Source organism: Plectropomus leopardus, chromosome 22, assembly GCF_026936395.1.
Source record: "Plectropomus leopardus strain MGB_pleo_1.0 chromosome 22, ASM2693639v1, whole genome shotgun sequence".
Taxonomy (NCBI): Eukaryota; Metazoa; Chordata; class Actinopteri; order Perciformes; family Serranidae; genus Plectropomus; species Plectropomus leopardus.
The window spans coordinates 16,598,144-16,621,814 of record NC_142197.1 but is presented as its reverse complement, the minus strand read 5'-3'; the positions used below and the strand labels follow the sequence as shown (position 1 = coordinate 16,621,814).

At 39.6% G+C, this 23,671-nt stretch overlaps 1 protein-coding gene across 1 annotated transcript in view; it reads right to left on the bottom strand.

Moving 5' to 3' along the window:
• The window catches only part of slc2a13a (solute carrier family 2 member 13a), a 74,491-nt gene extending 57,564 nt beyond the window's left edge, over positions 1–16,927 (bottom strand). Inside the window, exons 1-3 of the mRNA XM_042511507.2 lie at positions 16,139–16,927; positions 2,538–2,697; positions 932–1,137 (exon numbers count right to left, since the gene is read on the bottom strand). Of these exons, the coding sequence (XP_042367441.1) occupies positions 932–1,137; positions 2,538–2,697; positions 16,139–16,709 (937 nt within the window). The 5' untranslated portion in view covers positions 16,710–16,927. The remainder of the gene's footprint in view (positions 1–931; positions 1,138–2,537; positions 2,698–16,138) is intronic.
• Between the last annotated feature and the right edge of the window lie 6,744 nt (positions 16,928–23,671).

The following is a 23,671-nucleotide window of genomic DNA, read 5'->3' as shown; positions in this document are numbered from 1 at the left end:
ACTGTGCGTCACAGGCTTTTTTTTTTTTTTTTACCCTAAGAGGTGATGATAGAGTTTCAATTTTGTTACACCTCATTGACACTGAACTACTTTGCTGTATACATTTTTCATAACATGTACCTGTAATTATGATACCTTTCAACCACATTTGAACTAAGATATCTGGGTATTGGTCCAAACATTTCTGAATGGGACAACAGCTTTTTGACACTTTCTAGCTGTTAAAAAGTATTAAAATTCAACAAAAATCATAAAGGTGCACACATATTCAACAACTGTTTCATTCTGTCACTATATTTAATGTTACAAGTCTGACATTCAACATTGTATTTTTTATTTATGTCAGTCAGATGTTAAAGGTACCCCATGGAGTTTTGTGTAAGCAAACAAATATTACAATGCCTCTTACCAAAACAGGTTGTGTGTATTGACACCAAACACACAAGTTAAGAGCGTTTCTTTCCTCATTTGCAAAGCTGATCTCAGACATATTTTTAATCCTTGTTTATTAGCTCGCAGTCATTAAGTGTATAATACACATGACCTGACATGACTAAATAATGTATGGGCTGTGCTGCCAACAACCAATGAAAATGATTAGATTTAGTATTAGATTTTAACTGACAAAACAGTAAAATTAGGGGGTCATTTTCTCACATACACACACAAACTCCAGTGCACTGAGAAGGGCTGCAAGGCAACTTGGTTGGCAGTGTTCGGCTCTGCTTCCCAAGCAGTGGTAGAGATGTGTGTAACATGCAGCTGACAGCAGTGATCATCAACTGAGAGCCACCCACAGCCGTGTACCACCATGCCACGCCATGCATCAAAGGAGATGCAAACAAAAGGTGCAGCCTGCACTCGTTAAGCGTGAGTTGCAGAGCTGACAACAGATTCATGAGGTAAACAGGACTGGTACCCCTCCCCTTACCTCCGCCACTGTCCTCTTCCTCATCGATACTGTTCTTGATGCTGTCGTACTCCTCGTCGATATTCTGGTTGCCTCGGATCTGACTGAGCACGCGGCGGGCCTTCTGGGTCAGCCCGCGTTGGATTAACCAGCGAGGGCTCTCTGGCAGGAACAGGAATCCCATGAACTGGAGCACAGCGGGGAGCACCGACAGACCCAACATGTACCTGAAGAGGGAGGGAGGAGGAGAGTGGAATTAAATTACAATCATAGAAACTTCATATCTAGATGTTTTTTGTTTTTGGCTATATTGGGAAACTTTGCATGCAACGCAAATTACAATGCCTTCAACATATATCACAGAAACAGGTTGCAGTAAGATTTCCCAAGCATTTATTTTGTGTTGAATTATTTGCCAGCAAGCATCAGGTGGTTTACTTCATTACAATTGAACACTGGGGAAAAATGTCAAGGCTTTATTATTATTCATTCTGCTTAAAATAACCGTAACATTTACAAATAGCATGTATATCTGACCTTGAATGTATCAGATAGTGCTGAAAAAAGGAAAAAAAAATACTCATGTTGCCTGTGAGCAGTTAAAATATCACATACACTGTAAAAATTGTAATTATTCGGGCACATATGAACATACACTTTGATCACTCAGGTGTTGTTTTCTAATACCAGAAAACCACTGATACATTAGACTATTATGTTGAAAGGAAAATTGCCTCTCTGTATTCACTTGTGCACAAAATCAGGGTTCAACGCATTCTGTAAAAGGGTTGCTCTACAAATCCAAAATATTACATGGTGAAGGCAAAAAATAAGAGGGTACAAGAGAGAGGGATAAGGGGGGAAAAGACTGTGATGATGATAAAATATTAAGGGGCTTTATTTCTAGAGGTATAAGTAGAAGAACTCTAAAGAGAGTACAAAAATCCATATATTTTTACTGAGGTAAACAGCCAGACATATAAGGCTTTCTTCCTGCACAGGCAAAGATGTCAGTCAGACAACATTCATACTCTAAACTCAATAAGTGTCTCCTAAAAGCCATTATCATGTATGAATCACAGCAATCTAGGAGCTTCTAAATGATCACCGCCATCTCAATCAGAACTGTGGTTGAGGTAAATCCTTGCAAAAAGGACAATTCTTATCTTGCAGCTCAACATTCACACGCTCCAGAGGCTGTAAATGTGCATTCAGTGTGACTGCAGGAAAAGAAGCAGAAAAGAGGGAAGAAGGGAACCGATAAAAGGGGTAAAAAAAAAAAAAAGCGGAGAAAGTGGCATACTGTATCTTTCAGATGTACAGCACAGCAGCACACGGCAAATGTTAGGGGCTGACCCATGCATGTGTTGACATTTTGAATGACGGTTTGATTCAACCCGACTTTTTCTGGCATTTGATATGATAAGAACCCAAAGAAAAGACGTTCATACATCTGACTATATGACCATCAATCATGACAGGAGATAAGAATCTTTGCAGCCTCTGTAAAGTGTAAAGTGTGTTTACTACGACATATAACATGGCATTTTATATTATGTATCCCTGTATTAGTTTAGATTGTAACTTAATACATCTTCTGTGTGAATTGTGTGTCTGTGTGTCTGACCTCCAGCCATCGCGCTGCAGGTAACTGAAGGCGCCGTCGATCAGGCTGGCAGTGAACTGCCCGCCGGTAATGAAGAGGGTGTTAACCGTCACCAGCTGACCCCTGAGGTGGGGCGGAGAGGCCTCAGCGATGTACACCGGCACCGTCATAGAGGCAATACCTACACAGCAGAGGAGAGAGATGGAGAGGTGACGGTTAGCAGGCGGTGACTCAGAGATTGTGCCGTGTTCAGCAGATGTTGCCTGTTCTCAAAGGAAATACAGGCTTGATTATGACATAAATAAAAACATGTACCAGATATGAATCCATTAAAGCAAATGAGCTAAACCATGATAAAAAAACATTTTATTCACATCTTCATCAACTGACTTTAACCCTCTGAAAAATATAACAACGTTATTCTAAATATTATCAGACTAGATTATTAACACATTTAATCTTCAAAAGCTTCACTAATACACACACTATTTGCTCTGTGGCGCTGTACTTGAAAAAATGCTGACATCAACATGCTAACATGCTCCCAAAAATAATGTTAACACGCCCCTTGTACAGTTATCCTGAAGGGAAAAATTAGCTTTAGAGACCAAAACTTCTTTTTTGTGTATCAGGCTGTAAACATGTTTATTCTGCTGTAAAGTTGGGCAGTTTTTGGCACTTCATGTGGGCTTCATTTTCCAGCGCTGGATGTTGCAGCTTGTCTGTAGTGTGACCTGACTGGTCCACACGGGTCTCTTTACCTTTATAAAAAGGACTGATTTTTAGATTTTGAAACTGCAACTTTAAAATCACGTCCATTACGAAGTGATTGACCTTAACATTACAAGTATGGTTGATTATCATTATGTCAACTATCTGTAATGACTTTTGACCCTGACTCAACAAACAGCAACACTGACATCATGTGGACATGGGGTGGGGGGGTGGGGGGACCAAGAGACACAAACAAATATTATAGTCCATCTCAGTAATGGTCTGCACTGCTGTGATCTGGAAAACATCCATTTGCACGCACAAATACACACACACAGTCACATGCACGCTCCTGTACTCACACACACACAGTACAGTACACAAACAGTATGTTTGCCTCGGATGTATCTGACAAGGTGCCATGAGACCTCAGCTTTCTGCAGCTGGCTCCTGATAAGCTCTATTAATAGTCTGCCACTGCTTTCTGTACACCCCCCTCCTCACCTCTCCCTCCACACCCCCCTGCTGCCACCACCCTGCCCTCGTCGGCCGCCATGACTACGTGGCTACCTGTTGCTATGGCAACCACTTGCTGGAAAACCAGTCTCCGAGCGGGCACCACACTGTGGCAGCTCTGGGAAGGGAAATCGATAATCAAGAGTGAGGAGCACTTCTTTTTTGTTGTTTTCTTTACAAAACCTCCACAGGAGAGAGCGATTTGGGAAAGAAAATCACCATCATCAACATTTCAAAGCACTGTTACATTTCCTAAAGGAGTACACAACATCAGAGCGTTAACTACAAAAGACTTTTCCCCACACTGCATTGTGAGAAAACTTCGCAGTCATGATTCAAAGCCCTCTGTTCTAGTCTCCGCCCGGTTTACTGTTCAGCGAATGCTCAGAGGAGAGGAACTCCTCGACTCTGCCAACGCCGTGCAGCTCTCCAGACTGCTGTTACACCCAGAGATATCTGTCTGCTCTCTTGCGTCTTTAAATTGATTTCTTGCTCGTGCAAACATACCCTAAGGATTTAGAGTCAAGTCTTCATCTTAGTTATGGCTTAAAAAAAAGGATTATCATCTGAGGGCGGAAATCTGAGATCCAGATCACCGCCGAAATCTAATCAACTGCTCTTTGGCATGAAGCCTGTCTGCTTGGGCCAATTCGATGTAAATCCATTCATAAGCTTTTGAGAGATTTCAGTGAAAATCAGACACAAGGAAACCCAACATCTATGTTATAGTTAACTGTAGAGGTAGGACTTTTAAAACAACTAATGTTAGTAGTAAATGCAGCGTACCAGTTTTGTCACGTACCCCTTACACCTGACCTCTTATTGGATCCCAGTTCAGTTAGTTCAAGTCGAATTGGGTTGCCAGTTCAGATCCTCTTACAGAGTACAGTACTGGAGAGGTGACAATTTGCCTGTCCATAGGCAGCCCCTTTGCTTTCACATTTTTCCATTTGATGCATGTGTATAGATCCTCTTTGTGCATGTGTGAATTTCCCTTTAGAGATTAATAATGTATGTCTTCTCCTGATTTACTGATTTGTAATGATCCATTATGAAAACCAGAAAAACCTTGTTGTAGTTGTGTTCCTTCACAAACCAATCAAGTTGCAGCTCATATTTACATCTGTCTAGACTTATGTAGCCATGACAGACGACAATGCTTCAAATATGGATGTTGCTCCAAAGAAGCTGCAATACCTAAACTGTGAAAGTTTCACACACATCTTCAGTCCAGCAGCACAGAAGATTAAAACAATCAGCAGAGACACTCAAGATTAGTGTCACCAATTCAGTATCTGACTAAATCCTCCTTCTGCTTTTGAGTTATGACATTGAGTATTGACCAGAAAAGTGATTTTGCATTATGATGTCATAGTTAAGTTGACCTTTGACCTTTTGGGCATAAAATGTCATAACTTCATAATTTTATCCCATTAGAAATTTGTTTGAAATATTGTCATAGTTAGCATATGAGTTCTTGAGTTATGGCCAAAACCTACTTTGGACCACCAAATTCTAATCAGTTCATCCTTGAGTTCTAGAGGACGTTTGTGCCAAATCAAAAACATATTCTGTTGTTGAGATGGGATGGATGAACGTACATCCATACGCATGTACACACGTACATATGGACATACAACCCAAAAACATAATGCCATTAGCTATTGTTGTCACCAGCACAGAAGAATTTACTCCAATCATCTTTTATTATTACAATAATAGTAACAACAGTGGACCTAGTGCTACACTTTTTCCTCAAATAAATGCTACTCTACATCACAGAATGCAGTTTGATCCAGAATGCTTAAAATTAGGTATATTATATTAGTATAACTGTCAGGTTTGAGTGTAATGATCTACAGATTAATTCATCAGTGGAGACAGCAAACACCCAAAGCCATTAAATCTGTTTGGGCTCCTTTTATCTGACAGCTACATTCAGACTATGTGTGTGTGTGTGTGTGTGTGTGTGTGTGTGTGTGTGTGTGTGTGTGTGTGTGTGTGTGTGTGTGTGTGTGTGTGTGTGTTTGCACTGTGGGTGTTTACTCAGATGACATTATGCAGATGAACACAGGCATATGGACACATGCACAGATTTTAACACACTTAACATAAACATGTCCTGAAGGTCCTTATGTGCTGTAATGCCTCTGTTTGTATTCACCTCATACAGCCGGACTCTGGCTATAGTGTCCCTCCATGTTTTATATTTCTCAGCCATATGTAGCATCAGCTTGTCTCCATCCAGCCATGCCTGCTGCCACACACAGTCCATATGCCTCTGAGTGAGATACTCCAGCTGATGTTGATGTATTTACTGAGTAATGGATCATTTCCATTTCACATCCTGCTGCAGGTGGTCACAGGGAAAATATCTTAGAGCCCATTAAAGCTAATATTATTACAGGCCAGTAAAAAGGTCAAATACTGTACAGTTCTGCTTCAGTCTATTGACTGTTTGAAATTAAGTGTTATCGGCTGGGAGTCCAGCATCACAGTCATTACATTGTGCACTGGCTTTTAAAATGCAGAATGTATTGTTCATTTGTAGGCTGCTACTGCTGATGCCTAATGTTAACTGCATGGTACTGCTCGACTCGACTCACTTTTGGTACCAGGGACACAATGCATGTTGCCTCATCCAGCTCTCACTGGATTCTTTCATCTGTGACCAAACGGAGAAACGCCTGCACTTGCTGCTATTCATGGTAGCTTGGCGATTTTAAAATGGTGGGGTTGTGCAAGATCTCCGGTGTTACGCAAGTGACATTTGTCTCTGACTAATCAGTGATTTGCAGTTTTGTAACGTCACCCTCTAGTATCTAGTATCTGCTCAGCTTACTTGGAACCTTGATTGAGAAAGTACCAAAAAAAGTACAAGGTAGCAGATGCTATCCACAACTTGCTAATGGAAAAACAAAAAAGTTCAAAGACATTTTAACTGAGTAGACCCATACTGCACCATGCACTGGAAATGCAGCATAATTTCACTTATACATTATGTCCTTGGTTTTTCTTTTTATGATTTAAAAAGAAAAATTCCAGTAAGTTTAAGTGGAAAGCTTTTCAAGGCTGTCATTCCTTGTTGGTGATGTACTATGTATTTCTGTGGTCACCTTTCCTGAATCTCACACCAAAAATGGCTAGTAGCAAAGTTTGCATGACCCATAGCTGGTGCAGCCACAATTATGAAAATCTTTTTGTAACAAAAGACCGGATGCATTGTTTACGGGTTGTTTGTCCGTCCGTCCGTCCGTCCGTCCCATTTTAAAAAACCTAATATCTAAAGAAGGCCTTTAGGGGATTTCATCAAATCTGGCACAAACGTTCACTTGGACTCAAGGATGACCTGAGTTAAAATTAGGCAGTTTAAGGTCACTGTGACCTCACAAAACATGTTCTGCCATAATGCAAGAATTCATACACTATTTATGCCACAAAGTTCACAGAAATAGGTTAAAATGATGAAGTGATGACATTTACTATCCAAAAGTCAAAGGTCGACTTCACTGTGACATCCTAATATTCTGCAAAAAAAGTTTTCTGGCCATTATTCAACATCATAACTAATGAACAGAAGGGGAGACATTTGGTCTGATACTGAATTAGTGACACAAACTGAAACTTAACCAGTTGGGGGAGGCATATAACTGAGGCAGGGTGGTAATTTTAACTCTTTTTTTCATGGTGTGTCATGATGCTGATGATAGTGACAAATCTAAAAAGTAAAATATGCCACTATGCCACCATCTTAGAAACACAAACTAGACTTAATTTTGTGTTGTTCATGTCCTTTCTCAGTATAACTGCATAGAGGACATATTTTGATTCAAGTGACGTTATTTTGATACAAATAAAGCCGACTCAAACATTCATATTCCTCTGAAGTTCTCCACTGGAGCTGCACTGAAAACAAGCCTCGACCAAAGGCCAGGTTTCTGCACTTGCTTGAATGTGAATCCCTCACAAACACAATTGCAATGTGCTCCCTCTCTCGTTAATGAGCTCTTCTTTCAGCACCAGGGGACAGCTACCAGCCTCCCTTCTGCACGCACACACACACATACACAAACACACACACCCTCATAAAGTCATCGTCTGGTCAGGCTCAGCCTCAGAGCGGCACAGCACAGTTAAACAAAGAATCCGTCTGGTCTTGTGAAGGCAGCCTCTAGGCACGTAGTACAAAGCTCAAGACTGACTCACTTGATCAGAGTACGAGGGAGATACTTCACTAGAGCCTCCATCACTGTGATGTAAGAGACAGGCAGGACATTTTCTGGTACTAAGTAGCTGGTTGTGATGGAGGAAGCTAATTAGGGGCTAATGGAGCATCCTTGAAAATGTGGAATGAGGAAAAGAGAAAAATCCCCCAAATAAAGCTGTTGTTCTTTCAGATGGGTAAGAGGTTGTGCCCTCTCTTCATTAGATTCAGTCAAGTGTGTCTTTTTTTTCATGTTGGGTTTTGCCCACTGCACATATGTGTATCTAAAGACAAATGATCTCATAAAGTACCATGTAACTCCAATTTTGGAGGTCTTTATGATGTTATTTCACTTTGCAAAATATTTAATTCAATGACTTCATATTCTTATAAACCATTTTTTGGGGGGCAAAAACTCTCAAAATGCACAAATGTCAAGCCAAAAACATCTCATTTCTTGAACACTTGACTTTAAAATATGCGCATAAACTCCCCATTAAGTCTACACTTTGCTTCCACCTAGTTATGATGAAAATTGTGACTTCATTATATAAACCAGCCAATTAATTATCAAACCTCCAGGTGATAATTAAATGTTATCACAATGTAATTAACTGCACTATTTTCATGCGGCCCCTTCATCGACTGTCTCCAAGGACAAAACGAGTTAACGTTTGCGACTGCTAGATGATTTAGCCAGAAAACACGATTATGCACACACTGATAGGGTGCATGCTCATGTTTGTGCATTTATGTGCCTACGTGTGAGGGAATGGATTATGACTAACTAAAAGGCTGAAGGCATCAGAGCAGATTTCTCAAAACATTTCATGGCCATTTCAACACTTTAAATCTAACCATCGCCACACAGAGAGACTCCATTATTTTAGAGGGAGACTCTTGAAAAAAACACTAAAGGCTCAACATTAGATGCAAATATGAACATGGATGGAGCACTTTGTCCGTACTCTGCATTTATTTAACCTATTTTTGTGTAAATTTTCTAAAAGCTAATGGATATGGATGAAACAGAGCGGTACCATCATAATCTTAGGGGTAGTGTAGTGTAGTTTAGGGGACACACAACAAAGACATTTTAAAAATGGCAGAAAGAAAGAATTAGGTTAAACATCGATACCCTCACTGGTTGGCACCAGAAAAACTAGTCTGTTAAACTTATGATCATATCTATTTTTGTATGTAAGGGGAGTATAAATAAGTCTTAAGAACTTGACACATGACATGGTAGAGAAAATATAGTAAAGTTAATGTAGTTCTAAGACAAATTTGAATGTAATCAATGCAATCTGAAACATGCAGAAACAAGTACATACAGACTTGTTGAAAGCTAACCAGCTGGCAGTGGATGTCAGTATGACATCAGAAAGATGTTGGATTCTTACATTGGCCAGATGTTAAATTTTGGTTGGACTGAAAATCAGGTTGATGATTATTTAAATGCTTAAAAACTTAAAATAAAAATAATACAGGCAACATCTGTCATTAGTATTCTACGTCGAACTGAGGTTGGCATTAAACGTTCTGACATTGAATTTGATCACCTGACATCATAAGCTAAATCCGAGCCAAATATCAGTGTTTAATGATGTTGGTGATCAGCAGGAACGTGCCTTCAAAATATGCACCATATAATTTATTAATATGTGAGCTAGTAGCATTAATGACACTGCTGCATTTTTAACAAAAAATTATTAAACAACATCATCAAGCCACCAGTATGGTCTATGAGAACAACAACAACATTGCAATAAAGCCTGCATATCCAGCAGTAAAAATGCTAGTTGGCTGTAGATGCTACTGCTAGCTCAGGTATCCCAGCCAGACCCCAAAGAAGTGCACCAGACTTTAGAGCCAAGTTTTGTAGTGACCAACCAACTTCAGGACCCATCATGTGATGGCACTGGGTCCAAAAATACTTTTTTCCATAACTGACATGACGAAAGACACATCTGTAAATCAGTGGATACATTTTTTGAGCTTCACAACCCTCACGAAATGACACATTTCCCTAGGATACGATCAATTTGGTCCAATAACATTTGGAAAGTCTAAAAAAAGCCACACGATTAAATCATTTTATCCCCCACTCAAGTTAGCTGAGTGCTAAACCAGAAGTAGCCAGCTCAGCTCGTGGAAGTCTTAGTACCCCTGCTTTATGGGCCCGATGATACGGAAACAGTGCCGATCATCCGGGTAATTTAATAAGCCGTAGTTTAACATTTTGGCGTCATGTGACACTGAGCATCTTTCAAAGGCATGAATAGAGTCCTGGCTCAAATGCTGTTCCAGTTCTCTTTATAAATCCATGATCTCAGTCACTCAAAAGTCATCCTTGCTTTGCTTATGAAATCAGTAACCAACCAGAAGACAGTTTGGAATAAAAACTCAAAACTTGTCACATATCACACACCAAGACAGACGAGTCAATTTTTCCTCCAAGATTTAAACATCTTTCTACAAATCTACTGTGAAGCATGAAAATCTTTGAATTTGAAAGGACTGACAAGGATTCATTTCATCAAAAGAAAAACAGAGGACATAATCCAGTCTGGTTCAATAACTTCTGTTTGCTCAGACTAGCAGCTCATAACGCACACCAGTCGCTGAGCTCAGGCAAAGGTCAGATCAACAATAACCGGCCAGCAGCAGACGAAGCAGATGCTTCTGGGTAGAAATACAGCAAGGCAGGGTTTAGTGGTATATGGCCTTTCCGGGTTTGACAAACAGCTGCGATGACCTTTTTGGCGAGTTCAGTTCAGAAATTCTAAGCAATTGGCTTTCCAGCAGTCACGTTAATATGAGTGTGCAGGTGACGGGCTCGGCTGGAATAATTGCTTGGAATGAAAAATGTTGCTTTATTAGCGTCTCCAGCAGCTAATTGTGGTGCCAGAATGTGTTTCATTATCTATCAGGGCCGACTCGTGCGTGCTTGTAATGAAGATGGTTGTGTGGGAAAAGATTGCGATGGCAGAAGGGGAGGGGACTCTTCTATTGAAACAGACACTTGACAATATAACGACTGAAATGAACCAGGTGATTAGGTTCTTCCACATATTAACAACCTAAGCTTGTGTATGTAAATAAAGTGTTGCTGCAGCATTTTCAATCTTAATTTCATATGTTCTTCGAGAAAAGGCATCTTTTATTTATATATTTAAATTTGTGGAAATATTTCTGTCTTTCCCTCATTAATGGTGGCTTTAAACAAACAAAGACTGGCACATTGTTTGGGTTGATTTCGCAGTACATGCCATTATGAGCTTGTATTTCAAATTAAAACTGGCTTCTGATGGGCATCCATCTCCATAAAAAAAGCGGTTGGTGACTGTCCATGAATTATCTTTCCAAAAAGTGTGTGGTAGAAAATTACCACTGTCCATTTCCACCAGCAACAGATATGCAAGCATTCTGAACAGCACACAACAAGACTACATAATCAAAACAGCACCAGAGATTCTTAAATGGATGAAAGCAGCAACATTTGGGGCATGTGTAAATTACCTGAATCATAACTTAGTAAAGGTGTAGAGTCGCAACTTAGAATCGTTTTCATTATCGATTAATCTATAACTTTTTATGATTAACAGACAGTTTGTTCTGTAGATAAAAGTTGGAAAGTTGTGAAAAATGCATGTCAAATTTATATAATATAATATCTTACAACTGCTTGCTAAGTTGTAGACCAATGCAGACCACTGCTCAAGATCAACAACAACAAAAAAGTTTCGGTTTTAGTGAGCAATTGTTGTTTACAAGCAGCTCTTTAGGCACCAAATGTGGGCTTTTTTGAGTGACCCATCGCTGTTTTTCCAGCAGGGATAGTGCTTTGAAAAGCATTTGTAACACACTGCTGTATTTCCCGCAGGGATAGTGCTACAAAATTTGGTTGAATTTTTACCGAGACGTGGTTTACAGGCAGGATTGTGCCCCTGCAACCAGATATTTTAAGCCAAAACATGATATTTTCTTACACTTAACCAGGTGGTTTTTGTATGTAAACCTAACCATAGAGTTGTTGAAATTAGACTTTTCAATGCATCCACGACTTCAAAATTCGAATGTATCTGTGCTCTGTAGAAATGTGCATTACCAACATTTTTTTCTGGCGACTGTGTTGCTGTCACACAGGCTGCTACAAATGTATCCTCTCAAGCCAAGATAATGCTCGAGTCAACAGTTTTGAGTAGAACTCACTAATCTTTATAAGGTGTCATTCAGGTGCTTTACATGCAAATTATAAACAAGTAGATGGAAAATGCGAATGGACATGATGGATGGGGGCGGGCAGGTTTAAGTATGGGACAGATATTTTCTAAAATCATGTCCACATTTCTGTAATCTGGTTTTGGAAAAAAATGGTCAAATTAAAACCAAGTTTCTATATGCACACTGTATCTATTTTCATGAGAAAAAGTGAACCCTCCCTCTACCAGGAGTCATGCTTATTTTGTAAAATTCCCTGTGAGTTCTCTAATTGACAGAAGAAACCATTTTTGGAGAGTTATAATTCAGAAAGAGATGATCCTTTGCTTAGATGTTGTTTTAAGAAAAGGTAAAGCTGATTTAAGTTTTTATGAGTATACATACAGTGTATCTGAATATTTTAGGGCTCATTTTGGACCCTTCACAAGTCTCGTCATTCTCTGATGTGTTTAATTCTTCTCAAAAGAAAACAACATTTTTCACAGACTTGTAGGTATATCACCCATCACAGGAAACATGAGGCCTTAATTTAATTTTGTCAAAGTTTTTAGGCGCTGTTTCATTGCACCGAGTCGAGTGTTTTCATATCAGCACATCCTGTCAATCACCTAATATCAAAACAAACTTTACTTTCACATCTAGGCTTTTCATTTACTTTGGACATCTTTTATCACCACAACAAAACCGATTCACACTGCAAACATCATGCATTTAAAACTAATTATGCAAATGCTAATCAGATAGACAGAAGCAATCCAGGTATTTCCCTTTAAATCATTATCTCCAGCTTTTCTCGCCATTTATCCAACAGCAATGCCCTCACAAACTTCCCTCCGGAGGGAAAATTAACAAACATTCATCATTCCTGGTGCCAGATAAATGAACATATACAAATTATACAAAGGTTGATTTATATACCACACAACAAGAATCATAATTACAGCCATTTGTCACAGTAAGAATTCGAAATAGTACTAAAAGGGGTTTGAAGGCAAATCTTGATTCAAGCATCAGTGATTAAGAGCTTTAGTTTGTAGAGGAACACAGTGCTCTACACTGTGTTTATTAAAGAATTAATCCTCCTCTCATATATCTCCTATCCCAGTGTTTGATTTAGGAGAGAAAATGGTGTGCAATTCCTCCACATGTCACTGAGGAGATCGAGCGCTCACTACTCTCAAAGCAGAGTGCCATCGACGTGGTGCTCAGCCTGGAAAGCCAGTTTTAACAGCCCCATCCACTGAGGATGTGACTCATGAGTAACAGCAGCCACTATAAATAATTTGGGGTACATTGAATTTGGATCAAAAGGCGCGCTGCATGTAAAAGCATGCAGAGAGCAGCGAGAGGGGATGATTCAAGAGGGGAGAAAGCGGAGAGTGAGAAATATTCATGGAAGGAAGGAAGGGAGTGTGAAAAGGTGCGTTTCTAGGGTAGGAAGCAGGGATGGGGCCAATCAGATAAATGTAACTCTGAGATCAGAGTCTGATTAAGGCGACCTCGTTGACACTGAAAGTCTCCTGTGTACTTTGAGGTTCATCTTCCTTTTGGGCGTGCTGCGACAATATCTCATTCATCATTCAGAGTTATTGCTAAATGGCACCCAACGAAATCAAATAATAATCTTAATGATGGTAATAATAAAGACAGCAAGTTGTGTAGCAGCCAGTGGCATGCAGCCTGCACAGGCAGAGGGTCGCGCTGTGTAATTAGAAGCTGTGAGTAATTGCAAATATCAGGCCTGAGGCAGAGAGAGGCAGAGAGGAGAGAAGTAAACCAAAGCCATTACATGTGGGGGGAAATGGTAGACCTTGAGGTGCACTTAAGATTCTGACCTCTGAACTCTGTGATGGGAGCAAGTGCAGGGGGAAAGTTAATGCTGAAATCAATACAGTATCACATTAGTGCTGCCGGTGGGGTGAGATAACTCAAGGGACTGTATTTTTTTGTAGGACTGGTGGCTGTAAGTTTGTTTGTTTTCATCATGACTCTCCCTGGAGCTGAAAATATTTTTCCTTGAGAAATGCATGACCACCCCCCACCATAAATAACCATGTTTTTGTATTTTCAACCCAAATTTAGGTATGGATCCAAATGCAATGAGCTATCTGTGCCCATTTTACCAAACAAACTGTAACATACTCAACAGTGGAAGCAGCAGCCAGGATAACATCAGTAACATGGCAAGGAAGCCAATATTAGATTTTATAAACTCACCCTAAGTCACAGACTGTAAATAAAGATGGACAACGCGCCCCCACTTACCCCCGCTAGGCTGAAGTGAGGTTAATATGTCCAAAAAGTCCCGGGTACGAGCGTTGCCATCTTGCGAGAGTGATTGAGACCCTTGAATCTGCGCAGTACGGCGGAGTAGCGATATCCGCGGTGGGGGAGTTCCCGCTCGAACACGCGTCCGACCAATCATGAGCGGTTCCATTGAATGCGAGCGCAAGGATTGGCTGTCACGGATGTCAATCATTGCGGAAAAAGCCCCCTTTTGTATAAATTAATAAATCATCAAAACCGAACTTATCATGAAAACAAACACTTGAACAAACATCAGGGTGATGAGAACTACCTTCAGTGACAGAAACCATCTTTGGGAAAAAAATTATTTGGCATGTATTTTAACTTTGTATTTTAGCCTATGCCCACTCACTAACATGGAAGGGCGGGTCTTAGGACCTGTACTGCAGTCAGACACCAGGGGGCGATAGATATTGAATTCCCTCACTTTGGGGGAGCTGTCATGTTGCCAATAAATTTTTCCAAAGAAAAAAATAATACATCCATGGGGTAAGTGGGGGCACGTGGTCCATCTTTATTTACAGTCTATGTTCTATGTCCTAAGTTAAAAGCTGAAAATCACATGCTGATGTTAAAAGGGTATGAAGGTCAAACAAAAATAAAATATAATAATTTAAAGTTGAATGTCCATCCCCTAGGCCAAATCAAAATACATCACTGCCTCTGTGGTTCTTCAAAAATATTTGAAATGCCTCCCCTGTTTTCCACCACCCATTCTCATTCCAAAGTCGTTGAATCCTGCTGCTTTGTCAGTGGTTTCAGCGCGAGACACCAACACCAAAAGCCATCTTTTGCAGCATTATGATATGTTGCCATAGGGTTAGTAATGTGGCCTGATAGAACCTTTCGCTGCAGAGTCATATGCTGACAGACAGCACCTGTTGTCCCGATATAGCACACCAGCATTTGGCATGAGTTAAAAACATGGCTGGATGCAACATTTCACAGCAAAATTCTACACCGCTGGTTAGTGGGGTAGCAACTGTCGCAGCAGTATGATATGCCACTGGACAGCATCACATTAAAACACTGACGGTAATGACTTAGGCCTAATATACAGAGCTTGAAAGTTACCATATGGTGGGTGGGACAAGCAATGGATGGGTCCGGCTAACCCTGGACTTTCATCTGGGAGCTGATGTTCGTTTCCACTATCAATGTTGAGCCAAACCTTTTTTTTGTTTGTTTTAAACCTAACCACATGGTTGAGGTGCAGGAAATGAACATAAATTAGGTGTTTTACTAAGTAATTTAGGAAAAGGTAATGTGCATTTCCTGTGAAAACATAAGTGTATTTTGAAAAGACAAAATGCATTTAACAGGATTAAGTTGACTCGCTGTCCTGGAGGGTCAACAACAGACGCACGAGGATACCTAGGGTGTCATATGTAGACATGAACTGTACTGCAATGTGGCGATATTTGACAACTTGGAATGAGTGTTTTAGTTTTAGCACCAACCCCTCCCCGCTCATAAATAACAAACAGTCCCTAACTGGTTTCAAGTTAACTTTGCTTTCCAAACAACCCTAATCTGCAAGGTTAAAATGCAAATTTGTCTAGAAAAGTAAAAAAAAAAAAAAAAAAAAATGTTCAAACAAGCACCTGGCTCAGTGACAGACTGAAGGGACAGGGAGCATGTTGAACACATGTCTTACCAAGCCCCACTCCGACGATGAGCCTCCCCGCCAGCAGCACCTCCTTGCCGGGGGCGGTGCTCAACACGATCCCCCCGACGGTGAAGAAGAAGCTAGCCAGCAGTATGCACACCCTGCGCCCGAAGAGCCCGTTGAGGAAGCCGCCCAGCAGGGCAGACAGGGCGGCCGCGGCCACAGTACTTGATATGAGCCCCTCCTGCCACAGGGCGCTCAGGTCCAGCTCCCTCTTGAGCAGGAGCATCGCCCCGGAGATCACCCCGGTGTCGTAGCCGAACAGGAAGCCCCCCAGGGCGGAGAACGCGGCCAGGACGTAGACGAAGCCGGGCGTGACATCCTGCTGGAACTGCTTGCGGGCAGCCCGCTCCAGGTCCCCGGTGGAAGCGGGGTTCGGTGCGGCCGGAGCCCCGGCGGTGGAGGTGGCGGCGGAGGCGCCCTGGCTGCTGATGCTGGCGCTGGACGGAGCCTTGATGAGACTCCGCTCTCCTCCGTCGCTCACTTTCTTCCACCGCTCGCCCATCAGGTTGCTCATACTACGGAGATTGTAGTCATGGTCGACCTGCTTTCGCGACATATGGGAAATACAACACAGGACAGGGCTGCTTAGTTGTATTTAATGTCTCAGGAAAAGAAAACAAAAACACACTTAACTAATTTACCCACCCCACCCCCCTCAGTTTGGAGTTAACTGCCGCGTTGGCTATCCACAACCACTCCCTAATATAACGCTGGCTGCTGAATAAAGTTGCTCTCCAGCCTCGTTGTGTGTCAGTGTATCACATCCCTGTGGTGCTGATGGGAGAGTTGAGGAGGAGTGGGGAGGAAAGGTAAGATAGGAGGAGTGTAGTGGAGCAGCTCGTCACTACGAGCGTCGGCATGACGCAAAGAAATGTTTTGGAGGCATGATGCTGGAGTGGAGAGCATTCAGTGTGCTACAATTCAATTAAAACGTGACAGTTTACACAAAAAATGGAAAGCAATACAATGCACTAACAACCGAAATACAGAGCAGTTTAAAAAGACAAGTCTGTTGTAGGCCAATACTGATCATAATGCATAGGCCTTATGAAAATAATGACAATATCTACTTGGGCACAAGCTTGGGAAAAAAAAGGAAAGCACATATAACTATAAATCTTCATTTATGTTTTTTATTTCACTTGAAATTTAGCTGTAATTTCTTCATTTTGTCAAGTTGTTGCAACTAAAAAAGAAACCGTGTTAGCAACTTCAATAGATCAAATTAGTCTGACTTCGCTTGTGCTGTTCTTTAACATGTTTAGGAATATACAAATATGATTGACTAGTATCCAACCAGGACAATATAGATACATGGCGCAGTAAACTTGGTTCAACAAAGCTGCTAAAACTTCACAAAGTTTAAATAAATGTAACTAAAATTCAAGTACACCTTACAATTAGATATAAAGTAAACATCAATCAAGATTAAATGTCATAGCTATTTACTTATATTTTTCAAGGCAATTCGTTTTGTAGGTTTTTTTGTATAATCAGATTGTCAGATTTTAGAGTGGAAAATTAACAAAAGCATCTGTAAAACTTGAAGAATAACATATTCATAGATATATGTCTACATAACATAGATTTTAATGGTGACACACATTTGTAATAGGCTTCATATCACCTTGCTTCACCTGTTACTGTAAAACAGGCTGCCTATGGCATACTAGGAAAACGGCTGCCCTCTGTAGGACTGACCTCAGTATTGCATGTTAACTTAATAAACACACATACACAGTCAAGGTATGCCACACACACACTGAAAGTCATACTGGAGGTCTACATTTTTCTGGCAGTAGCATCTCTGTACAGACATTCATCTCATTTAAACATACAAATTGATGGTAGACATGGTATATTTCATTGCTTTTTCACCAGGACATTATAGTCTTGCTGCAGAGGCAGAAGAAGTCAGATCCTTTACTTAAGTAAAAGTAGAAATACCAGAGTCCTCAAATACTGCATCACAACTAAAAGTTCTGAATTCAAAATGTACACAAGTAAGATGTAGCTACTTAAATTACCAAAAGGACTCATTATGCAGAGTGGCTCTTTTCACAGTGTTATATTAACTCTATATAACAGAGTATTTTATCATTCTGTTTATATCGCAAACAACTTTATTAACATTATCATGCTGTCTTTTTTCAACGTGGAGCCAGTTTAAGATCATCTGTAGACCACTTGGTACGTTGTTACAAAAGTACTGAATGCATCATATCATATAGCCAAAGCATGTTATATGTTTTTATATGTAAAAAGTAATCAGTAACTATTAGAATCAATTAAATGTAGAGAATTAAAAAGTACAATATTGCCCTCCAAACTGTGGTGAAGTAAAAGCATAAAGTTACATAAAATAGAAATACTCATGTGAAGCACCTTAAAAAGTGTACTTAAGTGCAGTATGAAAGTAAATATATGTAGTTACTTTCCACCACTGTCTTGCAGTCAAGTTTGTCTGCAGATATCAAACAATTCAGCATTTTTTTTTTGGATTATTTTCTTGATAATCAAGTTGACATTTTGATTTTCTTCCATCTGCCCAGATGTCCAAAGCACAAAGACATTTAGTTTAATACATAGAAGACAATGAAAACATCCACATTTGAGAAGCTGAAACCACTTATTTGCTGTCACAATGCCAAAAATAAATACACAAGTGGTGTGTAACTAAAGGTGAGACAGTTTACTGAGTCACAATAATGATGATTTGGAATCAAAGTGATCTTATCAAACTATTCATTTTTACTGAAGAAAGCTACACCCACAATTCCATGTGCTAAAAAATTAGGACAGCAACTAACAAATATTTTAACTTTTAAATATTCTGCCACTTAATCTCACTTTAATTGGTTAGCTGTGTGATCATAATACGTCACAAAATTATTTTAAAAAATTAAAAATTCCCAAAGCCTAAACTAGTTTCTTCAGATTGTTTGTTTTGTCAAACCATTGGTTCCTAACTTAAATCTGTTCAGTTATAATTACATAAGACAAAGAAAACCAGCAAATTGTCAGAATTAAGACATTCAAATGAGGCAATGGTTGTCATTTTTGCTTGGAAAATGTGCAAAATGATCACATCATCTAAAACACCAAAACTCTCCTTTTGAAGCTACAAACAGGACAAAATGCCTCCATGGGCAAAACCCCTTTACTCTAATGTCCAAACCTCCCTTCTTCTTACACTCACCATCATTGCCCACCTTCTCTATTATTGATCAAGCTTAAAACACAGAAAAAGTAATCAGAGTGAACATGCTGCACGGCTGCAGCCTGCAGAAATGACATGGTTGTAAATGCATCCATGTGTGGAGGGGATCAATATGTGGACAGTGGTGTCACACAAAAAGGAGAATGAGTACAGCCTGATAATGGCTCATGATTGAGCCCATTAGAGAGGAGGGGCAGTAATGGGACAAGTTTCCTGTGTACATAGTGGTGTACATGGTTTCATGGTGAAACGCTGTAATGTCTCTTCAAGGGAAATTAACCTTGTGATTTCAGCTGAGTAGCAGGGCCCAAGGGTGGTAATGTGCGTCAGTCACTCCGTCGATCCATCAAACACTTGACAGTTAATGGCCAGATTGGATCACAGAGAAACGCCCAATAAAACAAATCCCAACAGCCGACCAACGTTTCCACATACACACACATGATCTAGATCTATTTTATTCTATCTTTATTATTATTATAATAAAGATAGAATAAAATAGATCTTTATTGTCCATTAGGGTGGAAAATGTCTTCCACCCAACAGACACAGGAGAAAACATAATACAAAGCAGACAAGCACTCAGTAAAACAAACATATAGACAAGATCATCAGAAACACTCAGCGCATCAGATCAGTTCATATAGTTGTATGTCTGTGGTTTAAAACTCATCAGTCATTTTTTTTAACATATTCATGCTCCTCAGGGGATGAAGCTCTCCAACTTCTACTCCAAAACAGCTGCCTGTGTAACATTTGGAGGCATGGGTCATGAGTAAGAATTATATGTTGAGGTACAAGTGAATAATTCTATGAATGACTAATTTATTTATCTGGACTGTTTGCCCTCTGATGTTATCTACAAAGGTTTGTAACCAGGAAGACAGATAGACCTAAAAAAAAATATTCAGCCGAGATGACAAATCCTAACGTGTTGTCAGATTGCCAAGCCAATAACTGAGTCATTTCTTCCTTTAACCCCTTGAAACCTGGGCAAATTGGTTTAAATTTGAAAAAAGGTAAGAAAATGTTACAAGAAAATTACCTGAAAATATGAAAAAAAATCCTGAAATAAAAGACAATATATTTTATATATTTTACTATTTTTTCTGTAACATGATTTGTAATGTAAAATATGATAATTAAGCTATAAATATAGTTTTTGGGACATTTTCCCTATTTTTGGTTATTTTTTTAATTACCCTCCCCTCGATTGTAAAACTTTTTTAAAGGTAATTTCCTTGCAATTTGTGCGACATTTGTTCCCAAGACGGTCATCGAAAGAGATCAAACCTATTTGTTCACATTTCAAAGGGTCAAATAGTTTGTTAAAGGCGTCAACACAGCACAAGAAAACTGATGTCCATCCAGGTTGCAAAGGGTTAACTAAGCAAGTCTCCATAATCAGGCTTAACAAGTCAAAAAAACACCACCAACATTTGCTGCACTACAAGCACCAAAATGAGTTAGGCCAGCTGAAGTGCAGCATTACAGGGAGAAAGTACAGGGTTAAAAGAACCCAATCCTCAGTCTTTGTGTAAAAACCAGCCTCAACCCACCTGTGGAGAGGATAATATCGTAATAACAGTTTAAATCGAGGAAACACAGCGGTATCTTGGTTTCAGACCAACTGTGCCAAGTGGGCTTGGTATTGACAACTAAAACCTATAGACCTTTTTTCACAGCAGACATTTTCACATATAATATCACACTGTAGCAGGAACAGCACAGGTGTAATTGAAAACATTACTAACAAAGACCTTACAGCAGGCCAGCAAGTTCCTGCCTGTATAGTGCGTGCTGGCTCACTGGGGCATTAATGGAATAAAGCCCTAATTAATGTGATTAATTACAGCTGTGTTTTTTTCTGCTAGTAGGCTACAAGTAAAATGTTAGAAAAGAGGTCTAGGGCCAGGTTTAATTCCCATTTCTAAATGAGTTAAGGTAAAGAAAGAGGTCAAAGGTGAAGTTAGGTAAAATAGAGTGCCCCAGAAATGATCTTTTCCTGTGGGCTGCCGCGGATGTTAGCGCTGACTTGGTTACCTCATCAAAAAGCTTATGGGATTTTTCTCTTGGATTTTAGATCACTGCAAAAAATAAGTTCTGTGGTAAACAAACATTTATAATACTTAAACCGTTTGTTCAGCAAGATAATCTTCATAAATAAGCACCATTTTTAGGATTTTTGAAGCCTTCGTGTAATTGTGAAAAGTAAAAAGCTAATGTTAGGCTACAAAAAAACGACACCAGGTCACATGATTTAATGTCGCCACCACAACAAGGCTGTAAGGCCGTGTTTGCTGTGATCTGTAGTCTCGTTTAACCACTAGTGAGTGTGGCACTGTGTGTTTCAGAGACATTCACACTAAAGACTTGATTTAGAGACTTGATTCAAATATTTTGATTCAAATATCTTGCCCCCATTTAAAATTCAAACTCATTAAAACAGCTAAGGACTTTAAAACGTTAGAAAGGGAATGTAATGGGATTTCCTGTGTGATTTCATTCATTTAATAGCAGTTCTGGTTATGTTTACATGGTTGAAATATTGAGTCAGCAGAGGGCGCTGTGCGCATGAGGTGTCTACGGCTGACGCCAGCCCTCAAGCCGAGTAAGACGTCAGGCCACAGAGTTATGCAGAAACAACACAGACGCTAAGGACTGATATTGATGTGTTTTTTTGTTATTGTTCCTACAGGTAAGAGTTTCAGAAATCATAACCAGAATGAAATATGATGACAATATAACGTGTAAAAGCCTTAGACTGTGACGGTGACATGTAGTGAGTTTGAACATAACTTTGAGTGAAGACGAGCTAGCTTGTGGAACGAATGAACAGTAGTCCAATATGGCGAGCAATGCCAAGGATGGTGAAACCAAACTGTGAAACTGCCTTCTAAAGTGCGAATGGTGCAACGGTGAACTTAATTCATGCTAATGGCCGATGTGAAAACAGTTCATAAAAGCTTTATTTGTGTGTGAATGAGCAACGGCCGATGGCGCCAGTGTTAGCCATAATGAAGCTCGCGCACATGGCGGCTCTGACCGTCGTGCAGTAGGCGGTTTCCAGTGAGTTTCAGAATAAGAGCGTAAATGACGCATTGAACATGGGTTTTGTTTTGACAGTTAGAAATGAGAGTTTATATGAGAAACGTGATTTCTGTATTTAAATAATTGTTGTTTTTCGTGAATAAGGAGGTTACAAAGACAAGAATAAATAGTAATGATTAATAAATAGCTATAAGTGAAGTTAAAAGGGTAGAACAGTTCATTTTGAGGACGAATGGAGTAGAATAGAGATAGGTGCTCTTAGTTAAAAAGATGTTTACATGATGAATCATTACATGGACGTTTGACTGTAATTTGATTCTGTTTGTTTAATTTTAATGCGTGTTCTGAAATAAGCCAGCCCTCAAGCAGAGGAAGACGTCAGGCCATAGAGTTATGCAGAAACAACACAGACGCCAAGGACTGATATTGATGTGTTTTTTTGTTATTGTTCCTACAGGAATAAAATTTAATGTGCTACACCAAGGATCGGATGTAACGTCATTCTTGAAAGTGTAACATGAGCAAGCACCTTTTTAAAGACAAATAAATGCTTCAAAATTCACAAGTGATGTATTTACTGACATATTTTACAACACAGGATAAAACATTAAAACCTCTTAAGCTCGTGTTAACCACAGACCATATTCAAGCATCTAAAAAAGAAACATTTAAAAAACCCATTGACTTAAACATGAGGGAACAGGAAGTGAAATACATTTGCACACAATACTTGGATGCATAATAATACCCGCATGTCATCGTATCAGCTGATATTGGCTTTAAAATGAAATACTGATATTGGCCAACATGCTGAGCTCTGCTGATATGACAAACCAATGTTTAAATTTATTTTGTAATGTATTTTATAATTGACAAAGTAACAATATAGACTACAAAACATCAGCCCTAAGTTGAATTATTTTTCCACTACTGAATAGAACTGATGATCACTAAAATTAGGTGGGGAAAAAAGTGGGTATATTGATATTGACCTTGGTTATCAGCCCAATGAATTGTTAAATATCGGCATATTGGATACAAGCAGCAAAAAAAAAAAAAACAATTTTGGTACTTAATATATATATACATACAGTCTATGCCTGTCATCAAACAGCAAAGATTTACAGTTAACAACTAGCTAGCTGGTGAACGAAGTCGAACAGCCAGCAGCTAAAAGACTCCGCCATCTTTCCCTGGAGGTTGAAGAAGGGGAGTGAATATTGGACTTGCTTTTACTCATCCCAGAA